General features: G+C 37.5%; 1 protein-coding gene across 11 annotated transcripts in view; it reads left to right on the top strand.

The window, feature by feature from the left end:
- Positions 1-22,023, top strand: part of LOC122559567 (FYVE, RhoGEF and PH domain-containing protein 4) — a 256,121-nt gene extending 234,098 nt beyond the window's left edge. For all 11 annotated transcript variants that reach the window (XM_043709240.2, XM_087997368.1, XM_087997366.1 and 8 more), the window contains 6 exons: positions 886-916; positions 7,699-7,794; positions 10,549-10,674; positions 13,134-13,283; positions 14,017-14,160; positions 17,963-22,023. In XM_043709240.2, the coding sequence (XP_043565175.2) occupies positions 886-916; positions 7,699-7,794; positions 10,549-10,674; positions 13,134-13,283; positions 14,017-14,160; positions 17,963-18,238 (823 nt within the window). In that variant the 3' untranslated portion in view covers positions 18,239-22,023. The remainder of the gene's footprint in view (positions 1-885; positions 917-7,698; positions 7,795-10,548; positions 10,675-13,133; positions 13,284-14,016; positions 14,161-17,962) is intronic.
- Positions 22,024-24,048: the final 2,025 nt, after the last annotated feature.

The raw sequence follows: 24,048 nt of genomic DNA, 5'->3' as shown, positions 1-24,048 counted from the left end.
GATTTGATAATGGTTAAGGAGAGGTTGAGTAGGTTGGGTTTGTATTCATTGGAGTTAGGGCAGCGACCTTATTGAAAGATGAGAATCTTTGGGGGTTTGACAATGTAGATTCTATAAGGTTGATCTCCCTTAAGTATCTAGGAGCAGAGGGCCTAGTCTTGGAGTAAAGGGTCATCCACTTATGACAGATGTAAGAAACCATTTCTTTGGAGAGTAGTGAATTTGTGGAATTCTTTAGTGCAGAGAGTAGTCGGACCTGATTCATTAAGAATATTCAAAATTGATAGAGATGGATTTTTGATCATTGAGGGAACAGAAGGTTATGTGGATAAGACACAAAAGTGAAGTTGAGAAGTATCAAAACAGCCTTTGTTTTGTACTTATATATATACATGAGCATAAATGCAGGTGCTAACAAAAGTATGAAAGTTACTTAAATATTGGCTAAATGCTTGAAGGGAAGAATTCTTTTTACAATGATTTTGGATGAAGACTGTGTTATGTTTCTAATTTTATGTTGGTATTTTGTTCTCCCATTTTAAATTACAATTTGGGAAAATAATAATCCATTGAGGCGATGTAATGAGTATTGGTGACAGCAAAATTCAGAATGTATATGATGTGATATATTTAAACCTCCTACAAATATAAATTGTGTTCAGATTCTGACAGCAGTACAATAAAATGCATCCACGTAAATACAGAAAACTATTCAAAGAAAATGACTTTTGGCACTCCTAGGGAATATTCTGTCTGTTTTGAGCAAAACCATAACCTGTAAAAGGGAATATGTTTTGCTTTCTTTATGTATACACCATGAAGAAATGTTTTCCCCATTAGTCAGTACTTTGAAATGTTTCTAATGAGGATATTGTGTTATTTCAGCTCTGATCAGGACAAGGAGGAATGGATAAAGGTAAGAGCTGTACTTAATGAATGGCAGTCATACATTGCATCTGACTCATTGCAACACGTTGAGAACTTATTTTGATAAGTCAATTTTCTTGTAAGCAAGATGTTTGTCATTTTGTTCAGTAAAAAAGTGACTTCAAACTTGTAGTTTCAAAAGGTCTCCTCCAATGTGGTGTTAATGCACCTTTTATTAAGATCTGAAATTAATTTCTATGATTAGTCAACCTCTCGATTATCACTCGTGGTTAGCAAGAGGGATGGAAGACAATTAACTGAACCTTGACTTTTTTTAGGTAGAAATTCTGAAGTTCATGGTATCTTTATCATATTGTACCATTTTATAGATTGTCAAAATCAAGTGTTTTGGTGTTCAGATTGTATAACCCAGCAGAATTTAGCAAATAAGGGAAGAATCTTCCTCATTTAGTGATAAAACCACAGAAACATGCAATAGTTCTGCGTTGGGGCTTCACCAAGTTTTTAGGTATTCTTTGATGCAACTTTTGGCATGCTCTCCCGCACGCTTTTCTTTGTATAAGGATTAATGCTCTGGCTTGATGATGTGGGATCGTGTTCAAATAACAACCACAAGTGGTGATTGGTGAAAATAGTCTCTTTATTCAGCAATCACAGCACAAGTTCGAGGTAGCCATAGAATCCCAAAATTCAGCTCTTACAAGAACTCCTTTGTACACAGTTCTTAGCTGGAAATGTGTTGCTGGAAAAGCGCAGCAGGTCAGGCAGCATCCAGGGAACAGGAGAATCGACGTTTTGGGCATAAGCCCTTCTTCAGGAAGAAGGGCTTATGCCCAAAACGTCGATTCTCCTGTTCCCTGGATGCTGCCTGACCTGCTGCGCTTTTCCAGCAACACATTTCCAGCTTTGATCTCCAGCATCTGCAGACCTCACTTTCTCTACACAGTTCTTAGGCATATTTAAAATCTTATTACTATAGTGTTACATTTTTCATCTATAGTACACAAAGATTTGAAGGGCTTCTGTCCTAGGGGACAGGAGATGGGTTAAAATGTGTTAAGTGCTGGCTGCTACTTCTCATGGGATGTTTGTTCAGTCTGAATCATTGAATCCTTATCATGTGGAAACAGGCCCTTTGGCCCAACAAGTCCAGGCTGACCCTCTGAAGAGTAACCCTCTCAGACCCATTCCCTGACTATATTACTGTACGTTTACCCCTGACTAATGCACCTTACCTATACATCCCTGAATAGCCTATAATGGGCAATTTAGCATGCATAAGGGGCAACTTTTTCACGCAGAGGGTAGTACATACCCTCTGCCAATGAGCTGCTAGAGGAAGTAGTAGAGGCTAATACAATTGCAACATTTAAAAGGCATCTGGATGGGTATATGAATAGGAAGGGTTTGGAGGGATATAGGCGAGGTGCTGACAGGTGGGACTAGATTGGGTTGGGATATCTGGTCAGCATGGATAAGTTGTACTGAAGGGTCTGTTTCCATACTGTACATATCTATGACCTGACCTGCATATCTTTGGGCTTTGGGAGGAAACCGGAGCACTGGAAGGAAACCCATGCAGACACAATGTGCAAACTCCACATACATTCGCACGAGGTTGGAATCGAACTCGGGTCCCAGGTGCTGTGAGGCAGCAATGCTAACCACTGCTGTGCCACCCATCTGCTTGCATAATTAGGTGGTGTTAGCCCTTTTGTCTTCTAAAATAGTAAATGTTAGTCAAAAAAACTAGGCCTATGCTCAGAAAAGTTAGGAATTGTAATAAACAATTAAAGGATGTTAAACTGATTACTGCAGCTGGATTGTGAGATGTATTTACTATTTGCTGGTATGAGTTTCATTCATTCATGCAATTTCTTGCAAGTTTCTTAAAGGGATAATGGCCCAGTTAAAAGGTATTTAACATGTACTTAATCTATTTAGGTCCAGGAGATAGTCAGTAAGGGCTGATTATAATTATAATGTTTCATGGAGACTTGATGGGGATGATATTGTTCTGTATGCTGATAAGGTGTGGAAATGCAGTAATAGTTTACATTTTGATACTACAGAACTGAGGTTTTCTGAATGAATAGATGAAACAGTGTTATAGTAAAGAACGGGTTAGTAGAGGGTTATGAATGAACGGGAACCTGGTATTAATGAATATAGTAGGCTGGTGAGTGAGTTAATAAAGCCTATAATACAATATCTTACAATGTAATGGTGGAGTGGGGGATATGCTAGGTCATGAGGCTGTAGGTTTTATTGGAGTGCAATTTTGTTGCTGCTGATAGCCAGTTGTGCCTCATGGATGCCCAGATTTGAGTTGCGAGATCAGTTTGAAATTTATCTCATTTAACACAGTGGGAGTGCCACACTAGTCTCCTTGTGAAAACAGGACTTTGTCTCCACAAGGACACTGCATTGATCACGGCCATGAATAGATTGATCTGCAGCAGGCAGATTGGGGTAGATGAGGTCAAGTATGTTTTTTCCTGTTAGTGGTTCCCCCACCACTTTGTCTCAGACCCAGTTTAGTATCAATATCCTTTAAAACTTGACCAGTTTGGTCAGTATTAGTACTGCTGAACGACTTTGGGCACTGAAATTTCCCACCTAGAGTACACATCATGCCCTCTCCACTCTGGTGCTCCAAGTGCTAAATTTGAAATGAAAAAACAACCATTTCCATTCAATACACAAAAATTTGTACAGTAGTCACATTAGAGCCCCTGTCTAGGGAAAGATTTGTCATTTATGACTTTCTAACTTATCAACTGGTTCTGGAGCTATTATACACCTGAGCTTACTGCAGATTGTCCAGTAAATTAAGTAAATTCTTCAGGATTTTATTCCAAGATTCCTTTACAGGCACTATCACTAACTCTCTTTAAGGTGATTGAGTTTCACAATATCCTTCTCTTCTCGGGAGCACTGATCTATACGAACATATTTGTTAGAGGACTTCAAAGAACTGCCCAAAACTCAGAGTAAAACTTACATTTAAAAAGCTGTAAGATTCGGGATGGGTACATTATTTGGATCTGTCCCACCAGTATAATTTAAAAAAACACTACAACAAAGTTCAATGTGTACTATTTTTAAAAATCTCTAAGCTCTAGGTGTTCCCCTTAAGCATTAAAGAAACTCTCTCTAAACTAGTTGTGAAACCCTACCAAACAAGTTGGCATCTATCCAATGCACACTTTAAGCTCTTTAATTCTAAAGCTCAACATTAAAAACTTTTAAAATAAATCACCATGGCTACAAAAGTACTTACAAGTCAAGTATTAACTTCAGCCACTATAAAACCCTAATGTTAGTAACTCAAACCAAAAAACCCAAATTTGCAATAAATTATACTTAAAATAAAATCTCAGTCTACATGTCACATGTGAATAGGGCTGAGTTGCCTTTGTCATTTCCGGTATCCATCTAGGTTGGTGCTCAGTGGTCAGTCAAGTTTCAGTCTTTTTTAGACCTTTAGTGTATGAATACAAATGAGTGCTAGGTCGTTTGACGAGCATTTAAAAATCAACCACGTTGTTTATCTGAAGTTACACACCAAATGGCAGAATCTCTTCCCATATAGGGCATTAGTGAACTGGTTGGGCGTTGACAATCAACAATGGTTTCACAGTCATTACAAAACTTTCTGATTCAACTCTGATCTCCAGAGTATTGCCTAGGTGTGTGGATTACTAATCTAGTGACAACATGGCAATGCCTTTGCCTCTCCATGCAATTTTAAAATATCTATTCACTGGTGGGATGTGAAAATTGGTGGCTGGGTCTGCATTTACTTCCCACATAAAGGTGGTGGTGAACTGCTGCCTTGAACCATGTGCATGTGCTGTAGGTAGATGCGTAATACTGTTAGGGAGGGAATTATAGGATTTTGACCCAGTGACACTGAAGGAACAGTAAAATATTTAAGTCAAGAAGAGGAAGGGAACTTGCAGGTGATGGTGTTACCATCGAGTTGCTAGTGGTTGTAGGTTTGGAAGGTGCTGTCTAAGAAGCCTTGGTGAATTTCTGCAGTGCATGTTATAAATGGTGCACAATGGTGCTACTGGGAGAGTGGATGTTTGTGGATGTAGAATCATAGGATCATAGAATGCCTACAGTGTAGAAGCAGGCCACTTGGCCCATCGAGTCAATCTGAAGACCACCCCCCCCCATCTCCCTGCCCTATCCCTGAAACTCAGCATTTCCTAATGCTAACACACCTACTCTGCATATCCCTGGACACTATAGGTAACTTAGCAATGCCAATCCACTGACCCTGCATATGTTTGGACTGTGGGTGGAAACCAGAGCACCTGGAAGAAATCTGTGCAGACACAGGGCGAACATGCAAATTCCACACAGACAGTTGCCCCGAGGGTGGAATCGAACCTGGGTCCCTGTTGCTTTGAGGCACTAGTGCTAACCACTGAGCAAATCAAGTGGGCTATGTGGTGGTGTCAAGCTTCCTGAATGTTGTTGGAGCTGCACCCATCCAGGCAAGTGGAGGATATTCCAACATTCTTCTCACTTCTACTTTGTAGTTGGTGGACAGATTTCAGGAAGTCAGTTAGTGCAGTATTCCTAGCCTCTGACTAGTTCTTGTTACCAATGTATTTATATGGCTAATCCATTTTCAGTTTCTGGTCAATGGTAGCCTCCAGAATATAATGGGAGATTCTGAAAATTCCCCAGGTCCCTTCAGACTAGTGAGTTAAATTCCATCAATTTCCTCTTACCATTCTTGTGTTTTTTTTTAAACAAAGCAAAAATTCATTTGTGATCTTAGCTATTGCATCAAAAAGGACTTGATCCTCAAAGGAGGGAATCTGATTTGCACAGCTCAGCTCAGAACATCACCTCAACCTTTTTTATGAAACATGTTCATACCACCTGGAAATATTGGAATTTGCCAGTGTGGTGGTTACTTGGGCCATACTCTCATAATCTTTTATTGACTCCCTCAGCAGGAGGTCCCACTATGGTGTTTGTTTTAGTGGTGGTCAGCTCAACTCCACTCCCTATTATGTACAAGTTGCTGAAAATAGATCCTTACTGTTGAGATTATTAACTTCTGTTTTAGTGTGGAAGCAGGGTTGAAGTTTCCTGTCATTTTCCAAATAAGGGCAATTACACCCTTTTTTTTGTTTTTAAGGTTTTATAAGTGTGTCTCTGTATCCATCGCCCCTCCATTAGTGTCCTATTAAGGTTGCTATGAATCTGGTAGAAAATAACAATTCAGAAAAAGAACAGGGGAATTTAAAAGTCAAGATTGTGTTGCTGGAAAAGCACATCAAGTCAGGCAGCATCCTAGGAGCAGAAAAATCAACATTTTGGGCATAAACCCTTCATCAGGAATCTGCAATCCTCACTTTCTCCCAGGGGAATTTAAAAGTCAATATTATCTTGATTGGAGTGTAATGGTCAGAGTTCTTTTATGTCATCTTAATCCTCTGCTGCTGAACTCTGTTCTCCCGCAACTGACAGAGGAAAATATTGTAGTTCTATATTAAATCTTCAATACGTTTTCACAGAATCAGGATGCAGCATGATGGATGGAGGTAATTTGCATACCTAATCAGTTTTATTAACTATTTTAACTATCTGTCATTACATAAGGTCATTTATATGGCTGACTAGTGGTACATATGAAAATCTGGCAGGTTTGCATTGAGTGATATCTCTTTCTAACTTTTTGACCTGTACAACCTATTTTGTTTTTCTTTGTACCAGAAAGTGCCCAGTATAAAGCAGTGAGATGCTGCAGCTTTTGGCTGTACATAACACTGAATGGCATAGCTTACATAAATAACACCAACCTGTTCCTGACCAGTAGTGGTTCTGTTTTCAGTTCCAGCACTCCTCACTGATTTTAGGAATGTTCCCCCCATTCTTTTTGTAGCTAATGGCTTGTTTCCAGTTCCTTAGCAAGGATGAGGCCAGGTCGTTCTGCTATAATTCCCTATAACGCGATTTGACAAATTGGGGACAATGTTTCTATAGTGCGAACTTTTAAAGTGTGTATTGGTTAGAACGCAATTCTGGCCCCATTAGTTTAAATGGTGCTGCTATTACACAATTTTCTTGTAACATAGGATTGCACAGAAATGGAACTACCACAATATAGCGGAACTGATGGTATGTCTATAGCGCCGGACAACAGTTTTACAAATACAGTTTAGGTGTTATGCAGTCATTAACAATGCAAGAAGTTAATCATAGATTTATTCTATTTATCCATCCATAAAAACAGTTTCAGGCAGTCCTTGACCCACTATCTGCTGATTATTTCATCCTGTTTACTTGGCAATTCTTTGTCAGCAGTGATTTGATGCGTTCTTCCATTGTCAGGGACAGGGCAAGGCAATAGGTCCCAAATCTATCTCAGCTGGAATTAGAGTCAAAAATGACTGATTTGCCTTGTGGGATGCATGTGTCATTATGCAGACAATGCTTAAAATAAGGAAAAAATATCATACCCTATGTGGGAAAATAATCTGACTCTGAGGCACAAAATGATACACTGTGTTACACTGATATTTTTAAATAGTTTGTGATATTTGTAAACCTTCGACTGAGGTCCAGAAGTTTGGGTGACCCAGTTTTGCAGTGAATGCACCAAATAGCACAAGATGGTTAATTAGCCTTCAGGATCAAGATCAAATAACTTTACACTACTCTATACAGCTCAGTATAATTCCCATCTGCTGAATTGACCTGCTAAGTCATGAAGAAGCTTTCTTTGTTGGCTCTTGAATTTTTAGAAGTTTGGTCTGTTCTGTGTTTTTATTTTTCTCATAGGCTCTAAAGAGCACCATACAAGATTTTAATCAGAAGAATGAAACTTTCAGGTCTGCAATTGCCAAGGAAGGGGAGGAGCAGGCTCCAGAAGTTTCGGTAAATTCCTTGACATTTATGATGTGAGGTCACCTCCGGTAGCATATTTTACCTGATATGGCTGATGATAACATTGAATAAGTTCAAACCCAGAATGAAACCTGGTTTCACAGATCATAATTAAGCTAATGGCATTTAACTTTGAATCTCGTTTTCCTGGTGATTGCTCAATGAATCGATTCATGAGGCTGCCAGAGTTCTATTGATGCAGAAACACAAGTTGATTGCACACCCAGAGTATTATTACTTCTATTTTTTTTAAACTCATTTTAATTGACTTTCTAGTTTTCTGCTTTGGTCTGCAGGAACAATTTTAAGATGTATTTTCGGTTCCAATGGTCTAGAATGCTTTTCAGTTCTGACAGCCACAAATTCTCACCCTTTAGATCCTCCAAACTACCTGCTGCTATGTGGAGTTGTTCTGCTAGACTGAAAACCTTATTCTTCTTTGTGGTTGAAATTGAAAACCTGATTCTTCCAAATGGAACTCAAACTCAACAATCATTGAGTCCCGATCATTTGTTTTCTGTACCATAAACTCAGCAGTATAAACACTTTGTGAACTAACATTATAGATATCTGGCCAGGCCTGTAATAAGTCACATGCTTTCTTGGAAATGATGTATTTAAGTCCGTTATTCCAAAAGACACTTTGACATTTTTTAAAAAATAAGTTTCACCGCAGAATTGAAACCAAAACCTATCTGCCTTAATTACAAAAATCCAAATTATCAAATAATGATACATATTTACTATACCTTTAACAAAGAAACTGAGCGAGGTGGGTCCAATACATATTTATAAACATTCTCAGACACCCAAGTCTCTGAGCTAATATTGAACTGAAGGGTTACAGCAGAAAGATATGCTTTCAACAGAGTTTCATGCTTCAAGTGATCCAACATAAAGTCTGTAAAACAAAACTACATAACTTCTATGATCCCAGCCAATGTTTGCTCTGACCCCACTCAGGTCTCCTCTGAACTGCTCCAAAACTTTAGGTCTCTGTGTTTTCTAAACCAAAGTAAAATCAATTCTTGATTATTCAAAACTGAAATTAAGCTAACTGCATTAAATGTTTACTCCAACTGTATAAACAATTTTCATTAGCATTGCAGATGTGTCCTGTTCTTTGATAAGTCACTATTCTCTAAGGACTGTCTGCCCTTGTTTTCTTCTCTTAACCCTTCACAGAAGTAACAAACACCCTTATACTGTACCTCTATTTTAACATCCAAAGTCTCAAAATGACATTAATATTTAAAAGCTCATGTTGTTGTCATGTTTTAGTGATTGCAATTCAGTAAAGGAGTCCCTGGATATCCATTCCATGATGAGGTTTCTGCTATCCTGATTCAGTCTTCAAAATGACTTAGGATCAGTCCAACAATGTAACTTTAAAAATGCTCATTGGCATCTGTGCATGAACTGCTGCTTCCTTGGCAACACTGACTTTGCAGCTTTGCGCTGAGAGACATTTTGTCTCACTGCTAATACATAAATAACAGTAACCATTTTGTTTACAACCAATCTCTGGAACAAATGTCTGAGTTATATTAAGCTTATAGGTTACAGAGAAGCATGTTTCAAGTGATCCAAAATAAGCTGGGAATGAGAGATCTTTCTAATAGCATTGGACCTGAGGATAGAGTGATTATATTTTTTAAGAGACATGCTCATAATATTATGTCTCTGCTTGTAACGGAGACTGAAAGGCCACCATGAAACCACTGTTTATTTGTTGTAAAAACCCATCTGTTTACTAATGTCTTCTGTCATCCTTATCTGGTCTGCCTTGCATGTGACTGCAGTCCTCAGTAAAGCAATTGATTCTTAACTGCCCTCTGGGAAATTAGGGATGGGCAATTATCGAATTTGGTGAAATGCAAAATGAAGAACATGTTCAAAACTTTCTCTCAGTTGTGTTTTTCCCTTTAGTATTATGCTTCAGTATCTTTGAATTATTTGGGACTTGTTAAAAAAGTATTGCCTATCAATTTTCATTATATTTTTAAAATGTGTTCTTTTTTAACTAACTTAAAGTTTAAAGAGTTTAAATTAATACATTAAATTTTCTACTTTTGCGTAGCAAGTTTTTTTTTGTTTCAATGTAAGAACTTAATTCTGAAATGAGAATAATGCTGTGAATAGATTTCACCATAGTAATCCACAATCCTTGACAGAGGTTGAAAAATACATTCTTCTCAATAGCACTGTGATGGGTGTGAATCATGTCATGAGTAAACTTTGGAGTTCAAGGAAAAAAAGTCACTTTTTGAGGGATAATATTTTATTCCTCTTGCCAAGTTATCTTTCTCCACCAAAATATTCCAATATTTTTGTTTCCTGCATATTTAACTTTCCTGAAATCTGCTAATGTGAACATTTAACCAGTGACACTGAAGACTATCTATATGTAGTTCATTCCAGTACATTTGCCAATTGACTGAAACATTGCTAATAGTGCTGTTAACAGGGGTGCAGTTAGCATGTTTACTGATTCAGTGCAAAGTTTGAGACATGAAATTTAAATCCATCTATAAATGCTCAACTCTCAATAAAAAGTTTGTATTAAAAATCACTTTTAATTATTATGATCTTAATGGATCTTTAGACAAAGCTGCCATTGAAAAGAAAATATCACTAAGGGAAGAGGTCAGTTTGAATTATAAATAAATGTTCATACACTAGCTCACTGGCATGCCCATCTTTGTTTCAAATTACCTTTTTTTTTCTTTCTCTATCAATCCAAAGACTGCGGAACTGGGAATGAGGGCACCAAGATGGATTCGAGACAATGAAGTTACTTTATGTATGAAATGTAAGGAGCCCTTCAATGCACTGACTAGGCGAAGACATCATTGCCGTGCTTGTGGATATGTAAGTGGATTCTGATTCAAAATGCTTGTCTTACAGTACATGTTTGTTCACTGTTCTAACTACTGGTACCAGTTCTAAGTTGGAAAATGTACTACTTTTATATGGAAAATGCAATTCTTTATCATTCTAACATCCTTCACCAACATTTGAGCTGGTCCGATTTTTGTTTGCTTCTGGAAATATTTTATTTTGCTCAACATTGTAAAGATCACTTGCATAGTTTCACCACATGGCTAAAAGCTTAAGAATTGGAGAGGTTATCTGACCTTCAAGCTTGTTCTGCTAGTTAGCATGACGAAGGCCAAACCCGGTATGTAAATTCCGCTTTCCAGCCCTGCCACATTATTATTTAATTCCCTTTATTTTCCAAAAATATATCAATGATTCAGCAACCACAGCCATCTGAGGAAAGAATTCTAAAGCTTAACAATAGTCTTAAATTTTTTTTCATCTCCTTCTCAAATAACTGATTCTTTATTCTGTGATTATGAACCTAGATCCGAGTTCGGTAGTTTAGTGAACCATCCTCTTGAGCCTCCTCAGAATTAATGTCACAAAATTTGATTTCATAGTATCTCTGGAATTTCAGACAACAGAAGCTGAAAGTCTTGCATGTCAGACATAGCCCGCATGGTGTCCCATTCTGGGAAGGACACTGGTGCTGGGGTGCAGTGTGTGCATCTGAAGGTTTGCAACTTTCAGATCATGATATCAAACAACCGTAAGTGCAGGTCAGCTTTACACTATTTGCTTGTTGCTCATGAAAGAATGTTAGTAAACCTGCAAGAGGGAGAAGGATTCACCAGTCTCATTACTTAAAAGGTCCAGACATCCAACTTGGACAAAAATTGATACTAACAATTGCAAGGTTTCTGGAAGTACTCTCCAACACTTTTTGGAAGTGTTGTGCTAAGTTATAGGATACTGCAGTATGTTCACAGATAGGACATAAGGTTTGGTGGCATGTTCTCTCAAAGACTGCAATGGATATAAAAGCTACATTTCTAGATAGATAACATGATGAGAGAACAGCGCAGAAGCTGCCAAAAGGAGAACTCTGTACAGTACTCTTTTGTAGTGTTTGAGCCAGACTCCTCCCATGCTTCTTGACAATGACATGATGTTTTCTGGCAGGTCAACTAGTGTACTCTGTATCTCTGTGCATGGCTGTCATTACTGACCCAATCCTAGCCCAGTGAAGAACTTTTCTGAGTCCTTTTGTAACAGAATTCATTTGCATCTTTTTTCTCATATTCTTAGCAATAACTGAACATAAAGGCTATGTTGCAGTTAGTATTTGTAGAATTAAATATCTGGATGTTTAATATAATTTCAGCGTGTCAGGGTATGTTGATTCATGCTGCAGTGGGTATGAAGTGCTTTGAAGATGAATTCATTAAACTCGAATATCTTTGTCAGACCATTAAACTTTTCTATAGTACTGTTAGCTTCTTTGACAGGATTCCTTCATTTGACTCCCTGACTACATATTTCCATTCCCTTCAGAGAGCCTGCTGGTCTCCTGCAAAAACAGGTCATCCATTTATCCATGTCTCTCTCTCTCGCTCTCACTGTTCTGTTTTATGTAGCTGTGAATGCTGCTGACTGCCTGTATTGTCACTTGCTGCAACAGCCTTTGACTGAATTCAGTTGCCCTTTACAAGGTGCGAAGTGATGGTCTGCTTGAATCAGGGAGGATCAGGGCACACTAACTTGGGTACCTAAAATCCTTGACCCAACTTGAACCATTTGAATGCTACAAAAAAAATGGGCAGCATTAAATTTGCATGCTCCCTGTATTAATGACAATGGGTGCAGGAAGGCCACACCCAAAAATAGATAATCACAAATTGTTAGCCTTAGATCTTATAATGAAATGTTCCCTCAATTTCCTAAAAACACTAGAACATAGGCCCATTTGACAGAATGTCACCTCATAGAATGTCAGCCCTCTCACCCTGGAAACTTAGAAATCAATCAATTTAATGTACACAACCCCTTACTTCATGAACTATGATGGTGGTTAGAAACCAGTGGAAGAGAAGGATCTAATGAAACTTTGCTGTATGAGGTGGCCGCTCAACACACTGCAGCAATGACCTCATAATATCAATAGGGGCTGCACAGATTATCAATCAATTTGTGGCCAGTTAAATAGCAGGCCAAATGAGAAACAACATTGCAAATATAAAATAAAACAACTATTGTTTTCTTAAAATTATACATTCTTGATATTAGGATAGTTGACAAAATAACATCTCACATGGCTTAGCATCAATTTTTTTGTGTTTTTGTGAAATGCTTTGCAATATTTAACTAAAATAAAGGGGCTATATAAATACAACCTGCTGCTTGTATTGTCAGTTACCTTCAAGATACTTGTTGAACAGAAGGTGACACAAATGATTGCATTTTCAGCTGTGAAGTAAATTTCAATTGCACCGTCCTCTTTTTAATAGGTTGTATGTTGGAAGTGCTCTGATTATAAAGCAAACCTAGCATATGATGGGAACAAGCCCAGCAAAGTATGTAAAGACTGTTATATCATAATAACAGGACAAACTGACAGTGAGGAGAAGGATGATAAAAAAAAGAAAGGAATTCTCGAGGTAGGAGTTCTTGTTTTTCCTAAGTGTGATAATGTGTGTATACAACCAGGTTTCTGTTGTTTATATATTTTTTAAAGAAAAGTTCAGCTCCATGAGGCCAGTTCCATTCTGCCTTTCAATGAAATGAATCAAATTTGTAGATATTACATCTTGTTATTCTGTTCATTTCAAAGCAGGCATTGTCCAAGATTTTCTTCATGTCACTCATAGGATAGGGGCATTGCTGGCAAGTTGGCAATTATTTCTGTCTTTAATTGCCCTTGAAGATGTGGTAAGGTGCCTTCTTAAATACAGTGAGTGGCTTGCTAAATGGGGCAGTTGAGAATCAACGAAATTGCTATGGGTCTTGAGTCGCAGGATAAATTAGGTGAAAATGGCAGATTTAAAGAGCATTAATGAACCAGGTTCCTTTTTACAGCAATCTGGTAATTTTGTGGTCACTGTTATTGACAGCTTCCCGTTTTAGATTTATTTAATTAATTGTAAATACGTTCACCAATCAATAGTGTAAGATTTGAACTTTGTATTTACAATTTGTTCATTAAGGCACTGGGAGACTGAACTAATCACCTAACCACTTTTGTTACTATAGAGGGGTATTAAGTTTATAATAAGCTGAGTCATCAGTGCTATTGTAGCCATTCATTAATGATAAGTAATTTCTTTTTCTTGGCTGCAGTGAATTAAAGTTGTTCTTACTTTTTAATTTTTGTCCCTCATTCATCTGTTTCAGATTGAGGCTGCTGAGGTCTCAGAAAATTGCATCATCTGTGACTTTCTTCACTATCTAGAGAAACCTACTAAACCTTGGCAGAAAGTGTGGTGTGTGGTGCCCAAGAATGAGGGATTGGTTCTTTATATGTATGGAGCTCCCCAGGTATTAATAAAATTGAACCTTAAAAAAATCATGTTAATAACTGTATAAAGTTGGATTCCTGCTATGATGAGTGCAGATTACTTCTCAGCAGAGAGAAGTACCTGCTAATGATCTGATGCTTACTACAAGGGAATAAGATTAGACTTGTTCATGATATGATGTCTTTCAGCCACAGGTTTAGAAATGTCTCTTATGTAGTTACTCCCTTGTAGAATTGTGTACCTTTTCATCCAGACAAGCAGGTGTTTACAGCTGAGGTTGAGTTATCCTGGAGATTTAAATCCACTTAATGCTGATGTGTACCATAATATTCTGCAGATCCACAACAATGAGGTACCCACAGCATGTTTTCTGGGGAACAATCAGATTTTGTTTTCTTAAAAAGAAGGGGAATATCCCTTGCCGTTCCAGTCTGATAGATATTTCACAGGAAATTAAAGAAGTAAGATGGGAAAGCAGAATTAAAAATGACTAAGTTAAAAAGGGAGAGAGATTAAATAGGAAGTAAGTAAGAATAAGCAGACACTTCTTAAATTGCAGTTGCAACTCAATGTTGTGTTTCTCCTTGGGGAATAAAATGTAGTGAGTTTCCACAACTATCAAATGCCTCAAATCACTTTATAGCCAGCGAAGTTATTCTGAAGTGTAGTTATTCTTATAATGTAAGAAATGTGACAGGCAATCTGCATTCAGCAAATTCCCAGAACAGCTGTGTGAAAATGACTAGATGATCTGTTTTTCGTGAAATCAATTTAAATACTGGCCAGGGCATGAGGATGACTGCCTTGCTCTTCTTCAGAAGTGCAATGGAATCTTTTATGTCCGTCTGAGAGGACAGATTGGTCCTTGGTTTAATAACTTGTACAAAGGAGAACGCCCCCAACTGTGCAGTCTACTTTTAGTGCTGCACTTCTGACTCAAAGGCATATGTGCTGACAACTGTCTGACACTTGGAATAAGAAATAAATGAATATTTTGTACAGGGTTTCTTGTGAAACCAATACACAGCAATGGATTTGATGTCCTGCAAAGGTAATAAAAGCAATTTAGGTTTGGAGGGAGTGGAATGGCAGGCAAGATGATGAGTTGGGATAGGAAGTGGTGGTTATGAGGAATAAGTTAGGAGTGCCATCAGTTAATTGGGATTGTTGGTTCAGTCTCCCAGCGTGGGGTCAGAGGAGCAATCAGATTTTCCAGATTCCATGTTCAGGTGCATTCTATAGGAACTCTAGCAGTGCTGACTTACGCAAAGCAAACCACTGTTGGTAATAGGGATCTTGAGCAGATATTTTCCCTTTAATTTCCAGAGACAAATGCTTCACCCATGGGTAAAGGATTTTTCTTGTTCATGTTGATCGGCATACTTGCAGCTGACTGTGTACATGTCAGTCATTTTGTAAAGTAGGTACAATGTGACCCAAATTCTGTGTTTCTAAATTTAAGGCCATTGCCAAAAGAACATATGGAATCATTGGGGAAATACACTTTCTTAGGGCATGAATTTTGAAGCAGAAACTGTTATTGGAACTATAGGTAGAGTTTTAAAGGGAAGATAATGCTTAAAGAATACTGGGAAAGATCAGAATGTGACTAAGAGGATAGTCATTCAGAAACCTCCCAAAGATCACTGTTTACACTGTAAATTTTTATGGAAATGCTATACAAACAGAACAACACAGCCAGAAATATCAAACATGCAAATAAAGGCAGAAAAAAAAGCAATTGCCTATTTATTTTCTAATCCAAAATAGTATTTTGAAATGTGAAAATTCTAGGTGGTTGAAACAGCTGGAAATTGAAACTGAAATTAATGAAAAACTGTACATTGAACATAATAGTAAATGGGCCAAATTGTATTTTCACATTCTGAAGGTAATACATTGTGTAATTATGAAGGAGGTTATGCTTCAATTACAAAGAGCACGAACAAGATAACATCTTGAGTACATTGCATAGTAATGGTCACCTTAAGGAAGGTTGTAAATACATTGGAGGCAATTCAGAGGAAGTTTACTAGATTGATATCTGAGCTGAAAATGTGTTGCTGGAAAAGCACAGCAGGTCAGGCAGCATCCAAGGAACAGGAGAATCGACGTTTCGAGCGTAAGCCCTTCTTCAAGAATGAGGAAAGTGTGTCCAGCAGGCCACGATAAAAGGTAGGGAGTAGGGACTTGGGGAAGGGGCGTTGGAGATGCGATAGGTGGAAGGAGGTCAAGGTGAGGGTGATAGGCCGGAGTGGGGTGGGGGCGGAGAGGTCAGGAAGAAGATTGCAGGTTAGGAAGGCGGTGCTGAGTTTGAGGGATTTGACTGAGACAAGGTGGGGGGAGGGGAAATGAGGAAACTGGAGAAATCTGAGTTCATCCCCAGATTGATAGCTGGCTTGGCTTGTAGCTGCTTAATTTGAAAAGAGTAAATGATGACTTGATTTGAAACATAAATGAACCAGAGGGGTCTTGACAGGATGGATGTGGACAGAATGTTTCCTGTTTTGGGAGGGTCTAGAACTCAGGGACATTGTTTAAAAATTAGGGATCATCTATTTAAAATTGACAAGATTATTTTTCTGAGGGTCATGAATCTTTGTAACTCGCTTCCTGAAAAGGGAGTGGAAGCAGGGTCCTTGAGTGTTTAAGGCAGAGATGAATGGATAGCTTCATGTTAAGTAAGAGAGTGAAATGTCATCCAAGGAAGACAGGGATCTGGATGAAAGGTTAGAATCAGATGAGCTTGGTCTTATTGAATGGCAGAGCAGGCTCAACAGGCTGAATGTCCTTTTGCCGATTCGTATGTTCATATCACACTGTTGTGATCAAAATTCCATTGAAGCTTTTTTTGTAATGGGCTTTCAATGCAAGTTTCAGTTGAGAAGGTGATGAATTAATACAGAATAGAAATTCTTAGAATTACTTGACTTCCAACAGATAACCAACCAGGTGTAAGCACTGTGCTGGTGTACAAAACAGTTTGGGACAGTGAGACATTGGCTGGTGCATTCTGATGAACACAAGTGAGAAATATTGCTTTTTTTCCTGTGTTGCCATTACTTGACTGAAATTTCATTTTTGCTTGTTACTATCATAGTTTTTCTTCAGGAAGGGCTTATGCCCGAAACGTCGATTCTCCTGCTCCTTGGATGCTGCCTGACCTGCTGTGCTTTTCCAGCAACACATTTTTCAGCTCTGATCTCCAGCATCTGCAGTCCTCACTTTTTCCTATCATAGTTTTTGTAAAGCAAATAGCTTCTGGCTTATTTGGACATTTCATGATGTTATCTAACCAGACAGTAACAAGCAAGTAAACGAACAGTTGTAAGTCAACAGATGACATGAAGGGCAAAGATGGAGGATTGCTGTAAAAGTTGGTATCAAAATTCAGTCCAGTGAATACTAGTTTATTGTATTCAAACTTGGAAGGGGTTGCTGTGAATGTTATGCACAGAGAGATTGTAAACACACTCTTCAGTTGATCCTTGTGTTCCTACTGCCCTATTGCTGCCTCAAAACAGGTCAGAAGCAGGACTAAAGTCATGTTTGGAACAGAATTACTGACCTACCACTGCGTTCCCATTCAACCTGATTCTTAGGCAGATCTCCATGTTGGTTACCAGGCATATACTGGATGAGGCCATTAAGTTCCAAAATCTGAGAGGATACAATGTGATTTCTGGCAATTCTAAACAATTTTTCCAAAATGTAACTATTCAAGTCACTGGAACTTGATGGTTTTTGAATTATTGACTAGTCAAATATTGTTTTTAGAATTGCGTTTCATGATATTACTTACACCTTTACACTTTCTCTAGGATGTGAAGGCACTGGCCACTATTCCTCTTCTTGGCTACACAATAGAAGACAATCCAAAGGGTGTTGACATGTCTCATGTGTTTAGACTTAAACAGTCGAGATTCATCCATACTTTTGCTGCAGACTCTAATGATCAGAAACAACAGTGGCTGAGAATCATCAACATGGCTGCAAAGGGAGAAATACCAACTGACAATGATGATGTTGGTAGTGACGACTCCTCTACTTGGCGACTGAGCAGCCAGTCTGAGGTAGACCAAGCTACTAACAGCTGACATGGAGGGTCATACTCAGTGACAATTCCTGAAGCATGAGCGATCCTTTATGTGCAACAAAAAGTCAAATTATTCCTTCAAATGAAATAATATATATTCACTGTATCTGTTGATGTCTTCATCCTGAACTAATTCTGCAGCAGTCACAAACTGTTTGTTTGTTCAGTCACACTTGAAGCTTTTCATCGATCTCCCTCAAACATCCATGAATCCCTAAGGACTATCCAGTATCAACTTTCTAACACAAAATACCAGGGTAATTAAGTCAGATTTAAATTGAGGTGGTCTCATTATGAATTTCTTCTCTGTTTAATTACTGTCAATACAAAATTTGATATTTATGAAATCTGAAGTTCTGATTGATATCCCAGATACCTGTGTCTCCCAATTTTGTTTTAAATGTGCTTTCAACAAAAAAAAAACTCATCTAAGCTATTTTAGAGAATATTGGTCTCTGTGCTTAGGCATTATTTCTCAGTCTTCTAAAAGATATTGACCTTTGTGTTATAACATTGCAGATTTAACATAATTTATTTTTAAAGCTGAGTATCCCTTCATTGCCTTCATCAATGTAGCAGTTAAGCAAATTCAAAGAATTTGTGGATATTTATGTGCATCTGGTGGTAAACGTTTAACTAGTTTTGAAATGTAAAATAATTGAAGGTGGTGGACAGGAATCGCAATAACTGCTGCACTACAGAATGGCAAGTACTATCATTACACAGTGTAAAGAGAAGGTTAATATTTGATTCCTGAGAGATTATTTAAGGAAAGTGAACCCCTGTCCCAGATGCATGAACTGTTAACTGAGAATTGAGTATAGCGCAGGTGCCATTTTGTTGTTGATTCAGTTTCTCAGCACTATTGGTAGTGTCCGAGAAGTAGGACAATTACTCAGCTTCTTGTTGTGAATAGCACATGGAGACATGAGGGTCACTTCATGTAAGATGAGAGGAAATTTTAACCAAGGCAATCATTCATCTCATATAGGGAGCAAAAAGATATATCTATACAAAATGTCAATTTCAATTTCTCTAAAGAATAGAGACAAAGATGGTAACACACTAATACAGAGGGTAAAATGATGGCAAACAATATAACCCATATTGTCTCTAACACCTTTCTGATGTAAATATGTATAAATTCTCAACCTTTTTACAGTGAAGTTATGAAATTGAGTGACAGTTTTAAGTATTTTATAATAGACCATAACACAAGACTCTCACTGACCTATAATGAAAGATGATGTCGGAAAGAAACAGGATTTCTAGTTATGGAATTTCAATATGGGTTTATGACAATATTTGTCATATCCTGCAACATGCATTATTTTCAGACTTCATTTATAAAAGCTGATATTACAAGCATGCATCAAATCACTGGCAAATTTGCCTAGACCACTGATCACTCCATTTAAATAGTAAAATGTTAAGAGCATGTGGCAAGAATTGCAAGTATCTGAAATTACATTGCATGAAACGACAAAACAGTGGGTCTGTCATCAGGTAGTAAGTTAGTACCTGCTCCCTGTGCCAAGTTCTGAATTGTAAAAGGATCAGAAGGGATACTTCAACTTTAATTCCAGTGTTGCATTTGTATTTTTGTGTGTAGAGCTGGATTTGTTTTAGGGAGTTGTTTTTTCTGAAGATGCAACTAAATTGAATTCAATGACCAAACTAGATATTACTTCTGAAATGACACCATTTTATGTTAATGTCTAATAGAAGGGATATGATGTGTATTCTTGAAAGGTCATAATGCAAGTTGCAACATCACAGAAGTAAAAACTTCCTCCGTTGGATGACTAACAAAGTCCAAATCTGTATAAGTTTCTGGAATTTTCCTGATTCCTAAGTCATTTAGTGAAGCAAATAAAATAGTTTGCAAGTACTTTTCCTTGTAACTGGTGCCCCCTTAAAATGAATATTTCAGTCTCTATAACACTACCTTTTTAAACAGAAAGCACTGAGGAATTTGTCATGGTCTTTGTTTCCCAAAACCATCATGACATCTTCTGCCAATGCCTATCTGCTGTTCTAAAGAATTTCTAACATTGTAAGATGTTCCAGCATTCCCCAACATGCTCCGCACTATTTGGAGCCTTCTGACTATATTTTTGCACCACAATTCGCAACCATCAGGGTTGCTCCCTGAGCAAAAATGTTATTTGAGACCATTACTGTGGTTCATCAAAATATCACTTGTCAGCCACATTTCAGGTTAGAGGTAGATGAACTATGTAGTGATGTTTATACGCTCCATTAAGAACAGAAATACAGCTAGCTTTAACTTTATTTCATACAGCAAAAAGAGCATTTTAAAACAAATTTTCCACTGATCACTTGCAATAATCACCATCCTCATTTTCATCCAGTAAAATTAAGAAATGCACATATGTAGTTTTCCCTTTTGTTCCACATTATCTATGCTATTGGTAAGTGCTATGAATTTTGATATCCATTTGCTCCATACTGCAGACAATGCCTCTAAATGGCTGCAACTGTAATTGCAGGACTTGTTTTTGTTTCAAATGTTGTTCTGCAGTATTTGTTACCTGGTCACTACCCTGCTTAAGCTATATTAGCAATTGAACGTTTTAGTATACATTGACTGCATCTTGATATTACACTTTTAATTTATAGCTAAATTGAAATGATTTGTAGGGTCTTGTTAATATTGTCAATCAACTGGCAGAAGAAAATTATGTATATACATTTTGGTTTTAAATTTCCAATCAGCACAGTATTAAAACTGAATTAATACATGCACACTATATTATAAAATTGTTTAAAATGTGTTATTCCTAATAGTATTGTATGCCACCTTGCATGATTCCTGATAAAGACAGGTAAACGGAACCCACAGATCACTATCCGCGGTAATCCATCAGCTCTCATTAAGTGATAGTTTGGTTATTTGTTCTGTTTCTTCCTCATCTCTGAGAAGAAATGCCTCAGACTTGCCCAATGATGATCAAACTTGCCTAAAGAAGAGTTTGAAAAACAACTTGCCAAGTGTTTGAACTGGCTACCTCGATCTTGGGAGTCAAGTGCCTTCAAAACTTGGATCATTGTGCCAGCGAAGAGTTTTAGGCCAACTCCAATAATATATAGTTGTGAATACATGGTGTACTGTTAAAAGTTTATATGACATGTCAGGTACAAATTTAACATTTCAATATTAAAATTTATATATGCTAAATCTGACAATGGTAGGAAATTGACTGTTTTGGCTACCTAACAAAATGAAACACGTTCATTTGGTTTTAACCACAAAGTCAAAGATAAATTGGAAGTTGTTAATTTTCTCAATGCCACTGAGCTTTGCTTTAAATGTTGAGGTTTTACATTTTCAAAGCACTTGTTGAATATATGGACTTGTAAATGTCTATGCTTGCAAAATTTCTCACAACCTACCTCTGATACCATGTACAACTGCAACAGAACTTTGTCTCATTCTGTAAACCTGGAGTTTGAGTGTAGAAACTTTGCAAAAAGTCTTAGCAGAATTGAGAAATTCATTTTGGGTTCTTGAGAACAATTTGGTGCTCAGATGTCCCATCATTTGTCAAAAGTTGTGTACAGTACATATAAATGAAACCAACTAAGCTATGTTCTCTGAATTCTGCAATTATTTTCCCAAAATGTTTTTGATTCAATCATTCACTCAGAGAGCTTTTCTTAAGTTACTCATTTAGTACTGTTAATGAAATGCAGTGAAATCAAATGTATATGAAGGTGGCTGTATAATTAAAGTGATTGGCTGTGCCAAAATATTGAAAGCTGTTTTATAGTACCATTGCTATTTCTAACATTTACTCTTCATATTTTTCCATTGAGAACAATGCAGTGATTATACACAGCCCTTTTCAAACATTTTCAGAATGTGGTCATTCCTATTGATTGTTTTTGTTTTAAAAGGTAGACTGCATAAAACCAGTTCATTACAAAGAAATACTTGAGCACTGGATGTCACAAATATATTCTAGTAAATAAGTGTAGCCTCTAGGAATGCGCTCAATCAGTTCCCAGTGCCACTGATGAAATGATCAGATAATATTTTTAAATGATGTTTATAGAGGGATAAATATTGATGAGGATACTGGGGATCACTCCCCAGTTCTTCTTTGAAATAGGCCCATGGGATCTTTTGCACCAGCAAATGGGCCTCTATTTAAAGTCTCATCTGTAAGATAGACTTCTGCCACTGCAGTCACTTACCAAGCTACTAATCCAGATCATGTTAACTAGTCTGAGGTATTATTTTCAGATCAACTTTCTTACCCATTGGAAATAGTAAAGCTGATTTATGTCTGGAGCAGTAGCTATTTGATTTAATTAGTTTTAATCCATTTGTCTAGATTTCAAATGTATTCATCTTTCTCTAGAAAATGTTTTGTCGAAAAGATTAGATTAGATTCCCTACAATATGGAATCAGGCCCTTAGGCCCAACAAGTCCACACCGACCCTCCGCAGAGTAACTCACCCAGACCCACTCCCTATATTTTTCCCTGGACTAATGCACCTAACACTATGGGCAACTTAACACAGCCAATTCACCTGACCTGCAAATCTTGAGGTTGTGGGAGAAAACCCACGCAGACATGGGGAGAATCTGCAAACACCACTCAGACAGTCACCTGTGGTAGGAATCGAACTCTGGTCCCTGGCGCTGTGAGGCAGCAGTGCTAGTCACCATGCCACCCCTAAAACCTGAGAACTCAAGAGTTTGGCTGTAAATTAATGACAATGAAGAGATTGTGGGCTTTTTGGCCTGAACAGCAGTTGGTTTTAACATTTCATTATTGCTCCAAGAAGGACATAGAAAATTAAAATAGGAACTCCAATACTGAATGCACCACAGTGGTAGCAGAGTTCTAAGCAATCCAGCACATAAGTACAACCCTCCAGAAGCTGGAATTTTTTACATTAAAATTATGCATTGAATATATTCTTAGATATTTAATAACTGATTTTTAAAAAGAAATTAACTAATATTTGTATTTTCAATACACCACCAGAATAATACTTTCCTAAAGTTTATCAATTACAACTGAGACAGGAGGAACGTACTGTCTTCTTCTAGTCCCATTATTCCATGGGCCACAACATAAATTAGAATAAACTTTGCCCCAGTCTAAACATGACCAATTGTATTTTTTCTATATTAAAAAGAAAATATCCATCAATATCCAAAATGCGTGCAATGAAAATACAGAATTAGTTAACATACAGTTTATGAAATGAAAGTATACCTTTCTGTCCACAGATGCTGAAGACCTGTTGCGTTTCTTCAGCAATAATTTCTGGTTTTATTTAAAACTCTGATCCCCATTAACATCCACCCCCTCCTGCCCCACCATCTCACACACCAAGTTAAAAATTATAAATGGGTATTAATGGATATGGGGAATGAATAAATGGGTATTAATAGAGAGGCAGTTCAGTGGATCATGTGTCATTCAAAATGCTGCTTCTCTGTATTTTTCTGAATGCTTCCACTGGCTTGCAAGAAGTTTAGGGTAGGCAATTAATTTATAAATGGTCTCTGACTTATGAATTAAAAGTTGTAGATTACAACAACTGCTGGAGTAATTTTTTTTTCAGGCTTAAAGTCACTTTTACTGCAGAGAATGGAGAGTTGCTGAACTGGAGGTGGTCTGAAGGCTTCTCCTTATCTTTTTCACAGTACCAAACTGTTCAGCTTTCTGAGAGCAAATCTCACAGTTGCTAGTTGCAAAAAGTGTTTGTCATTGATATCTGGTCATTAGTCCATAGACTAATCAATTACCTGGACCAAACAAATCTTC

The sequence above is a fragment of the Chiloscyllium plagiosum genome, unplaced genomic scaffold, assembly GCF_037043375.1.
Source record: "Chiloscyllium plagiosum isolate Xiang-an unplaced genomic scaffold, Cpla_swu_hap1 HiC_scaffold_19, whole genome shotgun sequence".
Taxonomy (NCBI): domain Eukaryota; kingdom Metazoa; phylum Chordata; class Chondrichthyes; order Orectolobiformes; family Hemiscylliidae; genus Chiloscyllium; species Chiloscyllium plagiosum.
Note: the sequence above shows the minus strand (reverse complement) of the source record. Positions and strands in the feature narration are given on the sequence as shown.